At 43.8% G+C, this 17,861-nt stretch overlaps 1 protein-coding gene across 1 annotated transcript in view; it reads right to left on the bottom strand.

The window, feature by feature from the left end:
* CERS6 (ceramide synthase 6) overlaps nt 1-17,861 on the bottom strand; it is a 384,005-nt gene that overhangs the window by 40,027 nt on the left and 326,117 nt on the right. Inside the window, exons 7-8 of the mRNA XM_073545799.1 lie at nt 4,125-4,253; nt 2,704-2,810 (exon numbers count right to left, since the gene is read on the bottom strand). Coding sequence (XP_073401900.1) covers nt 2,704-2,810; nt 4,125-4,253 — 236 coding nt within the window. The remainder of the gene's footprint in view (nt 1-2,703; nt 2,811-4,124; nt 4,254-17,861) is intronic.

Here is a 17,861-nt window from a genome sequence, read left to right as displayed (position 1 = left end):
TCTCCCGATTCCATTTCTCGCTGCATTTTCTCTCCGGGGAGAAGAACGTCCGGGCCGATGCTCTTTCCTGCTCTGTGGTGTCATCGGAGGAGGAGCCTCGGTTGATAGTCTCATCAGAGAGCCTGAGGACCGTGGCTCCGGTTGCTCTCGAGTCTGTACCTCTGGGCAACACTTTAGTTCCTGCCCATCTGCGACCGGAGATCCTCTCTTGGGCCCATTCGTCCAGGGTGGGTGGCCATTTTGGGATCAAATGGACCTCTGAACTCCTGGCGAGGACGTACTGGTGGCCGCATATGGCCCGTGACATCAGGGACTATATTCAGGCGTGTGTCTCTTGTGGCCAGAATCGGTCCTCTCAGCAGCGGCCCTCTGGGTTACTCTATCCTCTGCCGGTTGCGGACAGGCCCTGGGAGATGGTCGGTATGGACTTTGTGGTGGGTCTGCCCAAGTCCAGCGGCAGCACTGTCATTTGGGTTGTCACCGATCATTTCTCTAAGATGGTGCATCTGGTACCACTCTCTCAGCTACCATTGGCACGGGGTCTGGCAGCGTTGTTTATTAAACATGTTTTCCACCTGCACGGCATGCCGGATAAAATTGACAGCGACCGGGGTCCTCAGTTTGCGTCTCGATTCTGGAGAGAGCTCTGTTCTCTGCTCAGCATTGAGCTAAATCTCTCCTCGGCCTATCATCCTGAGACGAATGGGTTGGTTGAGAGAGCCAACCAGACCCTGGTGACATATCTGCGACATTTTGTCTCGGCCAGGCAGGATGATTGGGCATCCTTGCTGCCATGGGCGGAGTTCGCCTTAAACAACGCTGTGGTCGACTCCACCGGTCAGACCCCATTCCTCTTAAATTACAGTCAGCATCCGCGCGTCCCCGTGCCCATGCCCATGTCGTCCACCAACTCTAGGATGGCAGACTGGGTGGTGGAGGCACGTGACATTTGGGATCACACGCAGGATGCTATCTGGGCCTCCAAGGAGAAAATGAGGTCCTCCACTGATTCTCGCCGGCGTCCTGCTCTGACCTTCGCTCCTGGTGACTTAGTGTGGCTCTCCGCTCGAAACATAAGGCTGCGAGTGGAATCCGCTAAGTTCGCACCACGCTATATTGGCCCTTTCAAGGTCCTCGAGCAGTTTAACCCTGTGGTCTACCGTCTGGCCCTTCCACCACATTTGGCTATCTCGGACACGTTTCATGTGTCTCTCCTTTAGCCGGTTCACATGTCCCGGTTTTCTGAGCCATCTGCCAGGACATCAGACCTGTCATCTGACGAGTTTGAGTTCAATGCCATCGTGGGATGCAAGGTGATGCGGGCAAAATGTTTTACTTGGTGGATTGGAAGGGTCATGGTCCAGAGGCTCAGACCTGGGAGCCAGTGGAGAACATCCACGCTCCTCTTCTCATTGCGGAGTTTGAGTGGAGTGAGGCCAATGTTAGGCGTCGGATTTCTGTCGCTGCACAGCGAGAATCCCGAGCCTTACTTCCGGCGGTCTCCCATTCCTCTCCAGCCACAGAGGAGCTTGCTCAGCAAAGTCGTCAGTCCTGGCGCTCTGCCCAGACCAGCTCCGTGGGTTTGCTTGCTGCTGCCACCTCTGGCACAGCAATGGCAATGCATGCTGCCCAGCAGAGAGATTCTCCAAGTCCTCATGTCGGGCCACTGAGCATGCCCGTGGTGTGATCTCCCATTGGAGATCGAAGGTCACGTGCTCAGGTCCTGCTCGTGTTCGGATTGGCCCATCCGAAAAGCCAGGAAGGTCCCGGATGCTCGCGGCTATAAAAGGTTTGCATGGCCGCTCGGCCATGCGCTAGGATAGCCAGTATTTTCTGACTATAAGGAGTGAGTGATGGATGCACGTATGAATGTCTCTGGTGGCTGACTCATTATGGAACCCCTACCCTTGGTACACATGTGTTGTGCAGCCTAGCCTGCTAGCGCCCAGGCTTAGGTGTAGGTAGGACAGAGTTGAGTCAGATAATAGTCACTATCAGTGACTCGGCACGCCTCAGAGTAAGTGCTCCGCACTTCTTAGCCAGCGTCTATAGCGGCGTTCATGGCAGCGACGCCGCGCGCTCAGTGGCCTAGAAGGACTCTAACCCCATGCCTTGGGGTGGAGTTCTGTGGCTGTTTGCTGTGCGCTCTGTGGCCGGGCTCTGTGAGCTAAACAGGCTCCGGCATTCACTTTCAAGTGGCTGTGCGGTTCTGTGAAGTAACAGAATCCGCTCCTGTTCACACTGGTTGAAGTAACCCACGTGTGACTGTTTTCACGCCACTCTTCCCTTCCGCCATTACCTAGCAGCAGTGTACCACCTCTGCACGGTGGACCCCGGGCTGCGAACGCACTCTCTACTATTTTATAATCTGGTGCGTTCTGCCAGCCCTAACAAACATAGCGGTAAGTAGTGAAAGTCACAAGTTGGATCAGGATCAGATTCAAAACAACAGACACATGCTTGTAGCACCAGGGACCAAGGAATAAATAAAATGATAACTTGTAACTCCTAGTCTGAGGGGAGTATAAATAGAGAGTGGTGCAGCCACATTGGCCACAGAAGGGAGCTGATGACAGTATCACTTTTAGATATAAAATCAGTAAAGTAGAAGTATAGCATTTTTTCGATAAAATGTGAAAACAAAGTAATGGGCTAAAAGTAAGAAGTTGGTATTATTACAAAGTTACAGTCATTGTTACTTACCATAAAGGGAATACACCAAGCCTGGCAATTACGAACACCACAGCAAACACAACAAACAGGAGGTCGCACAGTTTTTGACACTTGGAATAATTTGCCATTTTGGCTGCCTAGAATATAAAAGAATAGACAGTTATTAGAGTCTGACTGATGGCTGCTGTATGTAATTAACCACTGACATGTTTCTATTTCCGTCCAGAAATTTGTTTTTGAGGATGAAAATGAATGCAGAAGTTCCAGCCTGGATAATTATTAAAGCTTTAGAAGTGGTTGAATAGCAGTGGTGCATTCTGCCTGTATATTCCCCTGCAAATGTACATGTTAGAAAAGACAGCTGGTCTGGGCCCCAAGTCACTAAAGGTCATGGATCCTGTACTGGAGCCATCATACACTTTGGGTAGATAAAAAAATGCAATTAAGGGTCATAGATCATTTGCAACATTTGCTTTTTGCAGGCCTTGCACTAAAATTTGGGAGTTTTGTATTTAAGATGCTGTTGATAGAGAAGTGCAGACCCAAACATAAAAAGGTCAGAGTTCGTACAGGACAGTTAGTGTCCGTTGCTAAACGCCAAACACGGACTTTCCCTGGAAGTCAGTTACAATGTTCGAAGTCCGGGGAAGTCCATTGGAGAAAGAGAGATATTTTTTTTTTACTTACCCAGACCCAAAGTTCGGGTCTCCATTGTTTTCAATGGTGTTCTGGTTCAAGTTCAGGTACAGTTCTGGTACCCAAACCGAACTTTGGAATAAAGCTCAGGCCGATTACCAGAAACTGATCTTCCACGGGGTCACTCATCCCTAGTTGTAGCATCACCTTAAGGGTAGGGTGACACGACCCTAGATTTTCTCATCGGAGAGAATCTGGCTGATTATGCTAATGACACTCTGATCAAATTCTGATCAGAGATATGAGCACAGTGTGATCTAATTATTTCGGATGAGAAGATGGAGAAAAATATTTCTCCAAATATTTCTCCATAGCGCGATCGCTGTGTGTGACGGGGGCTTTATTCTGCTGATCCGTCGGAGTCCTGTGGTGGGTTCCTTACATTAACACATTGATGGCGGGTCTCTCCTAATTTTAGACTGATAATATAAAATGCCAGAACCGTTCTTTAATATTGTTGCACTTAAGCCACTTTTGTCTAGCTTTGCCTTTATGATCACAGCTCTCTTACAGGCTGCCGCAGGTTTTCCACCAGAAATTTTAGAAATTCTAATTTTTATTTTCATTTCTTGTGTGATAATTATATTAAATTTTGACAACTTTGTGGTGTCAAAAATAATCCAAATCCATTAAGATTTCACCTATTTACTATTTGTCCAGATATTACCACCACAAAACATAAAAATTTGAAGGTTGCAAAAGATGTGAACTCTAGAATCCCTGGCCCCATCTTACCGTACAACCAAGAATCTCACCTCTAGCAAAACATCCGCCATGTCGTGAAGGCACATCACCAAGGTACCTACTCGTACCATGTTGTTGACATATGAGAATGTGATGAGGGATATTGTTGCAAGATGGTGAAGGAACATAATTCCGAAATCCTACAAAAGAACATACAGGTTAAAGAGTCAGCGAGATGTACGGTAAATTAATTTCCGTTTGGATTCGATTTAAAACCTGTATAAACTGCACGTCTGACTGGTGACCATTACCTCTCCCAAAAATTGGATTTCAATTTTTACAACACCGAAGAAGTTTGATGGTCACCTATTGTAGTTTGCATGAACAGCAAGATTAACGACTAGATGTTGATCATTTACCATAATTGTTCATTGAATGACTTGTGTAAAAGCAGCTTAGAACAGTGATCCCATTATGTTTGGAACTGCCAATTATGAAGTTCCCTAATATATCCCTTGAACTGGAAAGACGTCTACAAATTTGAGTTCATAAGGCATGCACAAAAATGAAGTAAAGAAAGGATTCGACACTTAGGACTTTCATGTATCAGCCAAATTCTACAACGAGCATCCTTTACCTACTATATCTATAAATATATATGTGTGTATATACAGTATATATATGTATATATACTAGATGGTGGCCCGATTCTAACGCATCGGGTATTCTAGGGTCTCTCTCTCTCTCTCTCCCCCCCGTGCCGCAGATCTCCCGAAGGAGGCGTGCGTCATTCGAATGCGCTGGTTGCGGCCGGCCGGGTGCGACCAATCAGCGCCGCGGGATTTCCGTTACAGACAGAGAGACAGAATTAGACGATTATATAGTAGATATATATATACATATATATATATACACACTGCTCAAAAAATAAAGGTAACACTTAAACCACACACTGTAAATCCAAACCTCTCCAGACCCAATGCACAACCTCTTTAGACAGCCTAATGATGTCAGAAAGAACTGTGCAATGCTTTGTTGTTCCTGTAGTGCCAAGAAAATTGAATACTTGCAGCCATAGATCTCATAGATTATTGATGATTATTGGAGATCCATGTAGTCTGCCTCATTGTGATCTGTTTAGCATCACAGAATCCATGTAACAAAAAAAGCGTTGTCTAAAGTGGACTAACTCTTAAAGTCTTTTCATGCATGTTCTGTTTACAAAAATAAACTAAAATACTGTTACACAATATAACAGTATAACAAGTATATGGTCTAAAATTACATTTTTCATAAGCATATTTCATGGTCATGGCCAAGGCTTATTGATGCCTGATATTCATGGAAAATATTTCCTTTCCAAAATATATTAAAACTGTCACCAAGCAGAAAAATTCCATTTGGATAACCTTATAATGTCAGGCAAAATGACGTGAGGGCAGCCAATGTTAACTCAATCTGCAGCATCACAATGCCATAGACTATTTTTAGTCACAATGTTCTAGGGTTTGACGACAAAGCTCTTACATTTCTTGTGTAATCTAGATAAAAGAAAAAAAAACATAATCCGATCACATATTTGTATACAAAACTGTAGAGCATAACACGTGAGAATCACAGAGCATCATCCTTCGCGAAGTTGCATCGATGTAGGAGAGAATACATCAACTTGATCTGATTAAAGTCGACATCCAGCCAAGAACTCAAAGTTCTGCTTTTGGCAAAAGATTGCACCTCCTGAAGTCCCACCACTCCTTTCTGTAATTTTTCTGTAGTTTTAACCCATCTTTGTTCATACTATAAGACTAGGGTCACACAACCGTGTATTCTCTCCTCAGAGAGAATTGAGTCAATTATGCACATCACCCTCTGATCAGAGTTTGATCAGAGTGTGATGTGATTTTTTCACATGAGGAGAACATGTAGAAGAAAAAATGCTTTATATTCTCCTGTGGAGAAAGGGTGAGTCAGCACAATAGCCTAAACCGCACAGACCAGGGATCATCCCACCGAATGCCAGCTCTCCTTTTACCATAGTATAATATTGCTCAGAGAACACAGAGTGAGGGTAAAACAATGTGGCATTACTTTATTGAACCACAAAATGGGCAAATAACACGTAGAACAATCCCAGCAAAATACCCAAAATGGTGCAAAATTACAGAGTCTCACTCTTCCGTTGACTGGAATAAGGGAACCTGTGACTTCAGAGACTCCATAGCCAACTACCCCCACCTGTAACACGCACAAAGAGGAGGTGACGACAAGCTTAGAAAGCTGACAGTCCATTGAGGTACATGGCCAGGTGACCAGTGGATCACAACCTGGCTTCACTGAACATCTCCATGAATCCTGGTGACCGGTGGGTCCTAATCCTGGCTTTCCCAAATGTATCCATGGGTGTTGTGAGTTCATTGAGTTCTCCTTCCAGGCTCCCTCTGGTGGTAACAGGAGATAGTGAGGCTGATTTAATCAGTAGAGATCTGCCACCTGATAATGAGGAAGATGATTGGACCTCAGGAATCTCAGATTGGATTTAAGACAGCCGACGCCCTACTCAGGTGCTGGTGATTCCTTCTGCTTGTCAGGTCTTGGTTCTCAGCTCTGTTCCAGTCAGCTCAAGCTAAGCTTCTCTGCTAATGTTCACACTTGATTTTGTTGTTCTATTCAGTTTTTTGTGTGTTCAGCCAGCCCTGGCTGGGGCTGTGCTGAATTTCCACTCTTATTTATCTGTATTTGCCAATTTGCTTTTTGTCCCTTATTAGATTGGCCTCTTTTTGCTCTGTCTCAGAATATTTCAGAGTGCTGATATAGTTGGAGAAGTCTAGTGACTTCAGGGTTAATTTTTTTTATCAGAAGTGTTGGACATTATTTTGTAGGGTTTTGGGAAGATTGCAGACAGTGTCTTTCCTTTCCTCTCCTTTCTAGTTAGTTTGGGCCCCATCGTTTGCTCAGCCTATTTTCCTGCCTGTGTTTGTGTTTTCATCTTGTTTCACCGTCAATACATGTGTGGGCTGTCTATTCCTTTGGGGTCTGCTCTGGGGCAGTTAGTTTTGTCAGATCACACGCGGCCTAAAATACTGCCACCTGCACAAGCCCTAATACTGACCTATGGAAATGTATGACCTTTTAACAAGTTAGATCACAAAACTGAAACATTCTTTGCTCAATCTGTTTCAATTTTCTGATTATTTTTTATTCTGTTTTCTATACATGAATATGAAGACAGCCAACTTTCCCAAGTAGCTAGAAAAATCAGCTAGAGATATATTCCTTACAGTAGACACTTGGGAATAAGAAAAAATAGTTGGGAAAAAAGACTATTTCACCTATTTTTGAGAGTTGTGTGGGCATGCTCTGTGCCTGAGGCAGCAGTCAGCATAATGGAAACGGAAGGAGAATATTATTTACTGACTTTTGGCTTACCAATGATTACAAAACTCCTATCCAATCTTGGACATAATATACTGTACACCCCATAACAAAATATTTGGGGACATAACAGTGCCAAAGGGTATAATGTTGGCTTATGACTTAATATAACATTTTCTTCAATTTTTGAAGAGATCAATAGTCAAGGAGAAGTTTCTTCCCTGGGTATGTCTACCATTTGGTCATTGCAATATTTTGAGGACTGTGAATGATACCTTGCCTAGGGAATGCCTGGAATGAAAATGGGCACCATCAGTCCAGATAAAACAAAGTTTATTTTCAAAATTTTTCCTAAAACATCTCTTTGGCCAAACAATAAAACTTGGAACCAAAGTCCAGTACCACAAATGACTGAACTGGATGACAGCTGCCATCTACAACATGCATGAGGATGCCATATGTCGTGATTCCGCAGTACAGACATCTCATGGATGTTTTCTCAGCCTAGAAGTGATTCTAAATCGTTAGTATTAAGGTATTAAGGATTGCATTGCTCTGATTACTTTTCTCCGTGTTGATGAGTGATGTAGAGACAGCATTGCCAATTATGCTCAATTACTTAAAGGAAAGATTAAAGCTCTAGTTATGAAGTAATCAGGATCATTCTTGGCATCGAAATGATATTAGGGGAAGAAACAATCAGTAATAAAGTATAGAAGGTCTTTGTTTTATAGAATCAGCTCAATTATTCAAACTTGCAAAGCAAAAGACGATTTATTTGCAGAGCCCTAATAGCTGTTGTGGTAATTGTAATATTTAAAGCAAATCTGTGGTTAACCCATTGCTGGATGGCGGGTCCTGCCCATCTGTAAAAATGTAGGCATTATAGTTATTACTGAAGCTTTCAGAATCACTGATGAACTGCATATGTGTAAGTTTAAGGCCTGTTTCATACTTCAGTTTTTGTCCATCAGTCAAGATCCGCCATTTTGCAAAAAAAAACGGATCCGCTATTTTTTTTGGCAGATCCGTTTTTTCCCATTGAGTTGCATTACCGGCGGATCTTGACGGACGGCCATCCGTTGGATCCGGTTTTTTGCGGATCCGCCAAAATTTTGACGTCCGCCGACATGCCCGAACGGAGCATGTAACATTTTTTGGGCGGCGGGATCCACACTTCACACTGCGCATGCCCGAAAGACTTCACTCAGCCTGAAATTTAACCCTAAAGTCTGTTCTGGCGCCTGGAAAGAAAATCTCTCTTTCTCTCCGGGCGGCGGTTCCTTTAAAATTCTTGATTCATCGGATCCGTCAAAAAAACGGCCCGGTGGCATCCGTTCACATCAGTTAGCAACGGATCCGCTTTCCGCCATTTTGGCGGATTTTAACTGACACAAAAAAACTGTGTGAAACAGGCCTAAGATGTATTACTACATACCGTATCTAAACATATTTTCTACTTGGGAGTCTGGGAACGTGGTGGTGACAGATCCCAACCGATCACAAGTATGAGACTTTAAAATACCCCTTCAGAATCGACCACCTGCCACGAATGCTCCATTCTTTCTCTATGGGACTCTCAAAGAACCAAATTCAGCTCTCCCAGATCTGTGCTTTTCTTCCCTCACTCCTGTCTGCCAAACTCTCTGGTACTCCACGTCGGGCTTTGCAGATGGCCCACCATGCTCCCATGTGATCTTGTGCCTGGGCCTGTAAAAGGATCACCAAGACACACACTTATGTCTTGCTATTAAGACCGTGGTATTGCTTTGACTCTGCCTTGCTTCATACACCTTGATTTGCTCAGCTACTGTCTGCAGTCTCCTGGACATTTCCCACCTGCCAATGGTTTCAAGTATCCTGCCTGCTTTCCTACAGTCTCATTGAGGTCTCACTCCTATCAGCGGTATACCAGCATTTCTCCTGCTTGCCTATAGTCACTTGGACATCTCCTGCCTGCCTGAGGTCTCCTGGACGTCTCCCAAATGCCAGCAGTTTCCAGCATATCGCCTTCATGCCTGCAGTTTCCAGCATTCCACTGGTTTACTTATGGTTTCCAGTCCCTCAGCTATCCATGTTCTGTATGCCCCACCTGGCTGCTGCACCGACGCAGTCAGCCCAATCGAACCTTGGGTTTAGAGGATCCACGTGACCTAGTCAGCCTAATAACAGCACGTGGCTGTCTCTAGCTGTTAGAGAATTAATCAAACTCAATTTTGATGGGGCATTTCAGAGCCCCATTTTTGGAACTGGTGGGGGTCTCAGAGGTCAAACCACCAGCAATCCACAGATTAACTTAACACCGATACTATAAAGAAGTGATGCTAACTTTAAAGGGAACATGTCAAGTCCCTGAATACTATTAATCTGCAGATATGGGGTTAATCAGCAAGAAAATAGCATTATAATGCTGAAAGGCCTCCTTCTGAAAGCCCAGCTACTGGGAGGAAATAAATTGCTCATCTTTCTCATTTTATGCTTCCATTTCCCCATTTTTGTGCCATTGAAAAACATGCTGTTCTGCAATGAAACAAGCCCTTACACAGCTTCTGTGCATTGGCTGGAAAGACAAAAATTGTAATTATTACAGCTAAACAGGGCACAATATTAAAGGAACGATAAACACAAAATGCACAAAAGATATAAAATATTCCAGTAATGCTTTGTTAATTTCCACTTTTTCATTAAACCTATTTATACATACGGTATTTATATAGACTCATGAAACAGAGAAATATCTAAAGAAATCTTCTCTGTGTGTCTTGGGAGATCAGCCATATTCTCTCTCCTCCTTCTCACTGTTTTGCATCTGGCTGTATGACAACTGTCCACAGCAGAAGACTTTCTTCTGAGCCTTCCGAGAGGAAGGACAAGACATTGGGAACCACCGTTCCATTGCCAACGATGCTAAGGCTTCAGTCAGCAACCAGCTGAATATGAAACTGATCCCTATGTTCTCAATGATTTCTATAAGACCAACTGAATAAAGATTATGCAGGAAATACTGTAGACTAAAAACAGTTCTAGGATTAGTGTTTCTTTAACCCCTTACCGACATATGACGTACTAATATGTCATATGCTGGCTCCCTGCGAGTCCGCAGCTTTACCGGCAGAAGATGATGTTAACAGATGTGAACATGTTAAATGCCACTATCAAGCTTTGACTTCGGCATTTAACATGTACCGGCATGGGGGCACATCATTCCGCACCCATCGGCGTGCCCGTGACATGATAGTGGGGTGCCGATGGGTTGCCCTGACAAAAGGAGGCTACCGAAGACCTTCATGTTTTTCATGACGATTCTCCTGTCAAAGCCAATGTTTAGCTGGTGATTTTAGGAGATCGTGATTTTACCTATACAGAGCAGTGCTGATGCACTGCTATGTATACCATAGGCGATCAGACGATCAATCACAGCTCTAAGTCCCCTGAGGGAACTAACAAATACATAAAAAAAGGTTTTTAAAAATATGAAAGTACATTTCAAAATCGCCCCCATTTTGCCACATTAAAAATAAAGCAATTAAAAAAATGCACATATTCGATCTCACTGGGTTTGTATAAGTCCGATCTATAAAAATATAGATTATGTGATTGGTAAACGGCGTAACGAGAAAAAAAATCTAAATACCATAATTACATGTTTTTGGCTCCGGCAACATTGCGATAAAATACAATAAGAGGCAATAAAAAAATATAATATCTCCTTCAAAATGGTATCAATAAAAACATCAGCTCAGGGGCGCAAAAAATAAGCTCTCAGTCAGCCCCATAGCCAGAAAATTATAAATGTTACAGATTTCAGAAAATGGCAACTCATGCTAATTTTTATTTTTGTTAAAAATTTACAAACAAATTTTCAGCACTTAAATGAAAATAAAACCATCACTTGGAATGTATTTACCGCTCTCTAGTAGATCGCTTGATAAAATGAATGGTGTCATTCAACAATACAATTTGGTATACAAAAAAATGAAAAAATTAAAAAGTTATGGCTCTTGGAAGAAGAAGAGGAGAAAACGAAAACGAACAAAAACAGAAAATTGTCCGGTCATGAAGGGGTTACAGAGAATCAATTGAAGAAGTTATTCCAACTACCACATTTTAATTCTTTCATAAACTTCGTCAAACAGCATCTTGTAGATTACCAGTAATTGACACCCATGGCATCTGTTGAGGAGTCTCTGCTTTTTACATTGGATTATTGGTATATTTATTTAGGCTACTTATAAAACTATTGCTTCTTACTAACAGAAATCAGTTCACACCAATGTGTCATTTGGGAAAGAAAGCTCAAACCAATCCTTAAGTATCCGAGGTTTGGAATAAAGCCATTGATTTATTGCTGATTGGTTTTCTTAAATTAATATTTACGAAATACTGGCTTCTTCCCAATAGCTTCTCGCGACAGGACAGCTTATAGGGCACCAGAATTAGGCACAAACGAGCTGTCAACCGATCCAGTAATAGCAGAAAATGTATTAGATCTTCTCCGAGTATTTTATGTAATAATATAAGAGTTTCACTTTGGACAAAAGAGCAAGACTTTGAGAAAGTCACATCTCAGGCAAAAAGTTGTGAACCCCAAACCAACTTGACTTTTAGTATTTAGACATCTATGTACAAAGAGACAAACATCATCTCGACACCACCACAATCGGTCTTGGTGTTCGCTAGCAATGTACCATTTATGGAGATCACATCTATGTAGGATTTACTACCCATTTAAGTTAACGTGAGACCATTCAAGAAGGGTGGAGAAGCCACCTTGGACCCTCTCAAGTACATAGGCCCTTGCCCTTTACCCACCTTGTCCTACTCAAATAAAACAGACCAGGTACTTCTGCACTGATGAAAATATGTTTTTTTTTCCAATACCAGAACAATACGTTGGCACCCTTGTATTGCTCCAGCATTTTTTTTTATATTTTTTTCAGGCTTTAGCCTTCAATTTTAACATTGACAATGACTGATTCTCTACCTGTGTCATGTTTGACATCTATGACTATGCATTGTATGTATCTATTAGTTGTTGCTAATAGAAGATCTTTTATTGGCCTATTCTAGTGACAACCAAGGGACTTTGGATCATGCCCATCTTTTACAACTATTGCATATTTACAGGCAAGTTCAGCAATTCAGAACTCCAATACAAATCAAAGGCAGGATCCACACATGCTTAGACATCACTCCACTAACAGTGGAGAGCGACAGGTCCCTTCACGAGATAAAGCAGATCCAGATTTCAGCATTGGGACCCACTTCTATTAGGCCCTCTTCACATTGTGCTTATGTAGGTTCCATCAGAATCTCCAAAACATTTAGTCATAGACTGTAATGACACAAATGGACTCCACTGTGTTTTTCTCCTACAGTGTCCATAGAATCTTAGAATGTTAGAGTTGGAAGGCACACACAGGGTCATAGTTTCCAAACCCCTACTCAATGCAGGATTCACTAAACCATCTCAGACAGATGTCTGTCCAGCCTCTGTTTGAAGACTTTCTTTGAAGAACTGACCACCTCTCGTGGCAGCCTGTTCCACTCATTGATCACCCTGACTGTCAAAACATTTTTTCTAATATCTATTCTGTATCTTCTCCCTTTCAGATTCATCCCATTCCTTCTCGTGTTTCCATGTGCAAATGAGAATAATGATGATCCATCATTATTCTCGATCCTTGTACACTGTGACAGCCCTTCAGATATTTGTAGACTATTACTAAGTCTCCTCTTAGCCTTCTTTTTTGCAAGCTAAACATTCCCAGATCCTTTAACCGTTCCTTGTAGGACATTCTTTGCAGTCCGTTCACCATCCTGGTAGCTCTTCTCTGAACTTGCTCCAGTTTTTCAATGTCTTTTATAAAATGTGGTGCCCGTAACTAGACACAGTATTCCAGATGCAACCTGACCAAGGAGGAGTAGAAGGGGATAATTACATCACATGATCTAGACTCTATGCTTCTCCTAATACATCCTAGAACTGTGTTTACCTTTTATGCTGCTGCATCACACTGTTGACTCATGTGCAGTCTGTGATCTATTAGTAGACCTAAGTCTTATTCACACGTGCTGTTGCTAAGTTCTATTCCTCCCATTCTGTAGATGTAATTTTAGCTTTTCTTGTCCATCTTCCAATGCGGGCACAGTAATAATAATAATAATAATAATCTTTATTTATATAGCGCCAACATATTCCGCAGCGCTTTACAGTTTAACAGTTTCAAAACACAAGTCATAAGTAACAACGTTAACAATACAATAATTGAAGCAAAATAAGATGAAATGAGACGACCCTGCTCGTGAGAGCTTACAATCTACAATGAGGTGGGGGAGATACAAAGTACAGGTGTGTATTTACAATTGTGTATTTACAATGAAGGTCCAGCCATCTTGAGGGAGTGAAGGATGGATGGAGATAGTGAATGGGCTACACAAGCACACTTACACAGAGAATTACTTTGATCAGTGAACGTGATAGGCTGCTCTGAACAAGTGTGTTTTGAGGGAGCGCCTAAAACTATGCAAATTGTGGATAGTCCTGATTTCTTGGGGTAGAGCATTCCAGAGGATAGGAGCAGCACAGGAGAAGTCTTGGAGTCGGGAGTGGGAGGTACGGATTAGTGCAGAGGTTAGTCAAAAGTCGTTTGCAGAGCGCAGCGATCGGCTAGGCCAATAGACAGAAATGAGGGAAGAAATGTAAGGGGGTGCCGCACTGTGGAGAGCTTTGTGGGTGAGAACAAGTACTTTTAATTGGATCCTATAATGAATGGGCAGCCAATGTAAGGACTGGCGAAGAGCGGACGCGTCCGAGTACCGATTAGCCAGATGGACGATCCTGGCCGCTGCATTAAGTATGGACTGGAGGAGGGATAGTCGAGTGACGGGGAGGCCAATTAATAGAGCATTGCAGTAATCCAGGCGGGAGTGGATCAATGCAACAGTGAGGGTTTTTGTTGTTTCCGTAGTGAGAAAAGGGCGGATTCTAGAGATGTTCTTTAGGTGTAAGCGGCAAGAGCGGGCAAGAGATTGTATATGGGATGTGAAGAAGAGATTGGTGTCAAACAAAACACCCAGACAGCGTGCCTGCTGCCGGGGTGTTATTGTGGTACCATCCACGGAGAGGGAAATGTCAGATTTAGGGAGGTTAGTAGATGGCAGGAGCAGAAGAAGTTCAGTTTTAAAGAGGTTGAGTTTCACATAGAGAGTGGACATGATATTGGAGACTGCGGACACACAGCCACTGGCGTTCTGTAGTACAGCGGGGGTGAGGTCGGGGGAAGATGTGTATAGTTGTGTGTCATCAGCATAAAGATGGTACTGAAAGCCAAATCTGCTGATGGTCTGTCCAATTGGGGCCGTTTAGAGAGAGAAAAGAAGGGGACTAAGGACTGAGGCCAGAGGTACCCCAACAGCAAGAGGAAGAGGAGATGACGTGGAGCCAGAGAACAAAACACTGAAGGAGCGGTCAGAGAGATAGGAAGAGAATCAGGAGAGAGCAGTGTCCTTAATGCCTAGTGACTGGAGCCTAGAGAGTAGGAGATGGTGGTCAACAGTATCGAAAGCTGCAGATAGGTCAAGAAGAATGAGCAGAGAGTGGTCACCGTTACGTTTTGCTGTCAGAAGGTCATTGGTCACTTTGATGAGTGCAGTTTCAGTCGAATTTAAGGGGCGGAAGCCAGACTGTGAAGGGTCTAGAAGGGAGTGAGTGGAGAGGTAACGGGTAAGGCGGGAGTAAACTAGGTGTTCCAAAAGTTTAGAGATGAAGGGGAGATTGAAGACTGGTCTGTAGTTGTTTGTGCAGGATGGGTCGAGAGCAGGTTTCTTTAGTAATGGAGTAACAATGGCGTGTTTGAAGGAGGATGGGAAAATGCCCGAGGAGAGGGAGAGATTAAAGATTGTAGTTAGGTGGGTTGTGACGACTGGAGAGAGAGACTGGAGGAGATGTGAGGGCATGGGGTCGGTAGTGCATGTAGTCGGACGAGAAGAAGAGAGGAGTCTGGAGACTTCTTCTTCTGTGATGGGATCAAATGTGGAAAGTGAGCCAGGGGAGATGCAGGAAGGGATGGGAGTCACAGCACTTGGTGGTTGGAAGCAGATTTCTTGACGAATATTTTCTATTTTTTCTGTAAAGTGGGAGGCCAGGTCATCAGCACAAATGTCTGTGATAGGGGCTTGTGCTTTTGGCCTGAGGAGTTTCTTGGGGTTGTTGGCTAGTGAGGAGATCAGGGTGGTGAAGTAGGTCTGTTTGGCGAGGTGAAGGGCAGCGTTATAGGTTCTTAACATAAATTTGAAGTGGATGAAGTCTTCTGGTGTGCGGGTTTTTCTCCATAGGCGTTCAGCACTCCTGGAGCATCGCTGGAGAAGTTGAGTTTGCGATGTGAGCCAGGGCTGTTTTACTCTGTGTTTGGAGGTTCTGAGGGTGAGGGGAGCTACTTGGTCAAGGGTGCTTCTAAGAGTGTCATTGTAGTGATGAACAGCCAGATTTGGACAGGAAAGAGAGGAGATTGGGGACAGTGATGAGTGTAGGGAATCTGAAAGTGTCTGAGGGTTAATGGCTTGTAGATTTCTGAATGTGTGATAGGTAGGAGTGTGCTGGGGTGGGTGAGGATTTGTGAGCGTGAAGGAGAGAATGTTGTGGTCAGAGAGTGGAAGTGGTGAGTTATTTAGGTGGGAGATTGACCAGATCAAGGCTGTTACATCCTTATGTGTCTCAGAGAGTGAAAGCTGTGAGAGGCCTAGAGAGGTGGTTAGTGATAGAAGCTGGGATGCAGATGTGGAAGTAGGGCTGTTAATGGGGATGTTGAAGTCTCCCAGGATGAGGGTTGGTAGTTTTGAGGACATGAAGTGCGGCAGCCAGGCTGAAAAGTGGTCAAGGAAGTGGGTGGGTGAGCCTGGGGGCCGGTATATGACCGCTACCCTGAGGGAGAGGGGACGGAAGAGCCTGATGGTGTGGACCTCAAAAGAAGGGAATAAGAGTGATGGAACTGGGGGGATGACCTGGAAAGTGCATTGTGGGGACAGGAGTATGCCGACTCCACCACCATGTCTGTTTGTGGGTCTCGGGGAGTGAGAGAATTGTAAGCCACCGTAGGAAATGGCAGCAGGAGAGACAGTGTCAGAATCCTGAATCCAGGTTTCAGTGAGGGCCAACAGATTAAGAGAGTTGTTCAGAAAGTAGTTGTGTAGGAAAGGAAGCTTGTTACAAGCAGACCGTGGATTCCAGAGGGCACAATTAAAAGATGTAGATGAGGGAGAGCAAGTAATGTTAATAAGATTATTATGGTTTCGATATGAGGTAGGGTAGGGGTTGAGGTTGGGGGATGGTGGACCAGGGTTGGGGGAGATGTCCCCTGAAATCAGTAGGAGCAGGAAGATAAAGAGCAAATAGTTGTTGGAATTGTAAGTAGTTTTTTTCTGTGATGTGTTTGGGCAAGATGGGCTGAGGTTTCTCAGGAAGGTGAGGAGTGCGTGGGAGCTGTACATGGGAAAGGGAAGTATAAAGGGGCTGATGTGTATTAGTCGTGATGGAGGAGGGATGGGGTGGTGAATGTGGATGGCAAGGGAACACAGGAGGATAAAAATAAAGCACATGGTTAAAGGGGAGAGCAAAGTGTGGGTTACCTGACTCCTGCCCTGACTAACTGCCATGTATAACTGCCGTTCTGGATGCTTAGCTTCTGTGATGCTTTGCTTATGGGATGCCTGCGTGCACCCCACACTGCGTGCTTCCCCTTATGAACTACTACATATATAGGCCACACTACAGGGTCAGGAGAGAGGGATTGTGGGAGCTGGTTGGGTATAATGTGGCAGCTGGGGCCAGCACACCAGGGGATGATTAGATGATCAATGGCACTAGACCAAGATGTGTCAATATGCTATAGCACCTTCCACCTGATAAGATCTAGAAAGGCCCCAGTCACGGATCTAAAGCAGTAAGTATTACATACAGTGCAACAAATGAATTATACCAAAGCTTTAGCAAGCACATTAAAATATGCAGCAAAATGGTAAAGCAGCAGAAGTATGGAGTTGTACCATTTGGATATATAGCAGCAGAGAATAGAGGCAGCAGCAGTAATATAGTCTACTACCTTTCTGTGCCCATCTGAATGGATGGGCACAGCAGAAAAAAAACACAAATTGGGCCTATTTGAACTCTGTGTCGTTGCAGTCTATGGTATTCAGATAGCACTGCATAATCCCAGTGTGAACAAGTTTTTATGTATTTACTGCATAACCCGGAGATAAATTACAAATGTTCTAGGTGGGAATACTTCTTTAAGCAATGTCTCCTGTGCAAACTCCCTCTACCTAACCTGGTAACTAAACAGGCAATTCCTTTTTACAGTCTAAGGGGCCACACCAGGACAAAACTAGAAGGGCAGACATAAAGATCCGTAAATATACGTATATCCTCTGCATCTTCC

This window comes from Dendrobates tinctorius, unplaced genomic scaffold, assembly GCF_039654945.1.
Source record: "Dendrobates tinctorius isolate UK_male_01 unplaced genomic scaffold, ASM3965494v1 ptg000143l, whole genome shotgun sequence".
NCBI lineage: Eukaryota > Metazoa > Chordata > Amphibia > Anura > Dendrobatidae > Dendrobates > Dendrobates tinctorius.
The sequence above is the reverse complement of the archived record's forward strand: the minus strand, read 5'-3'. Positions and strand labels throughout refer to the sequence as shown.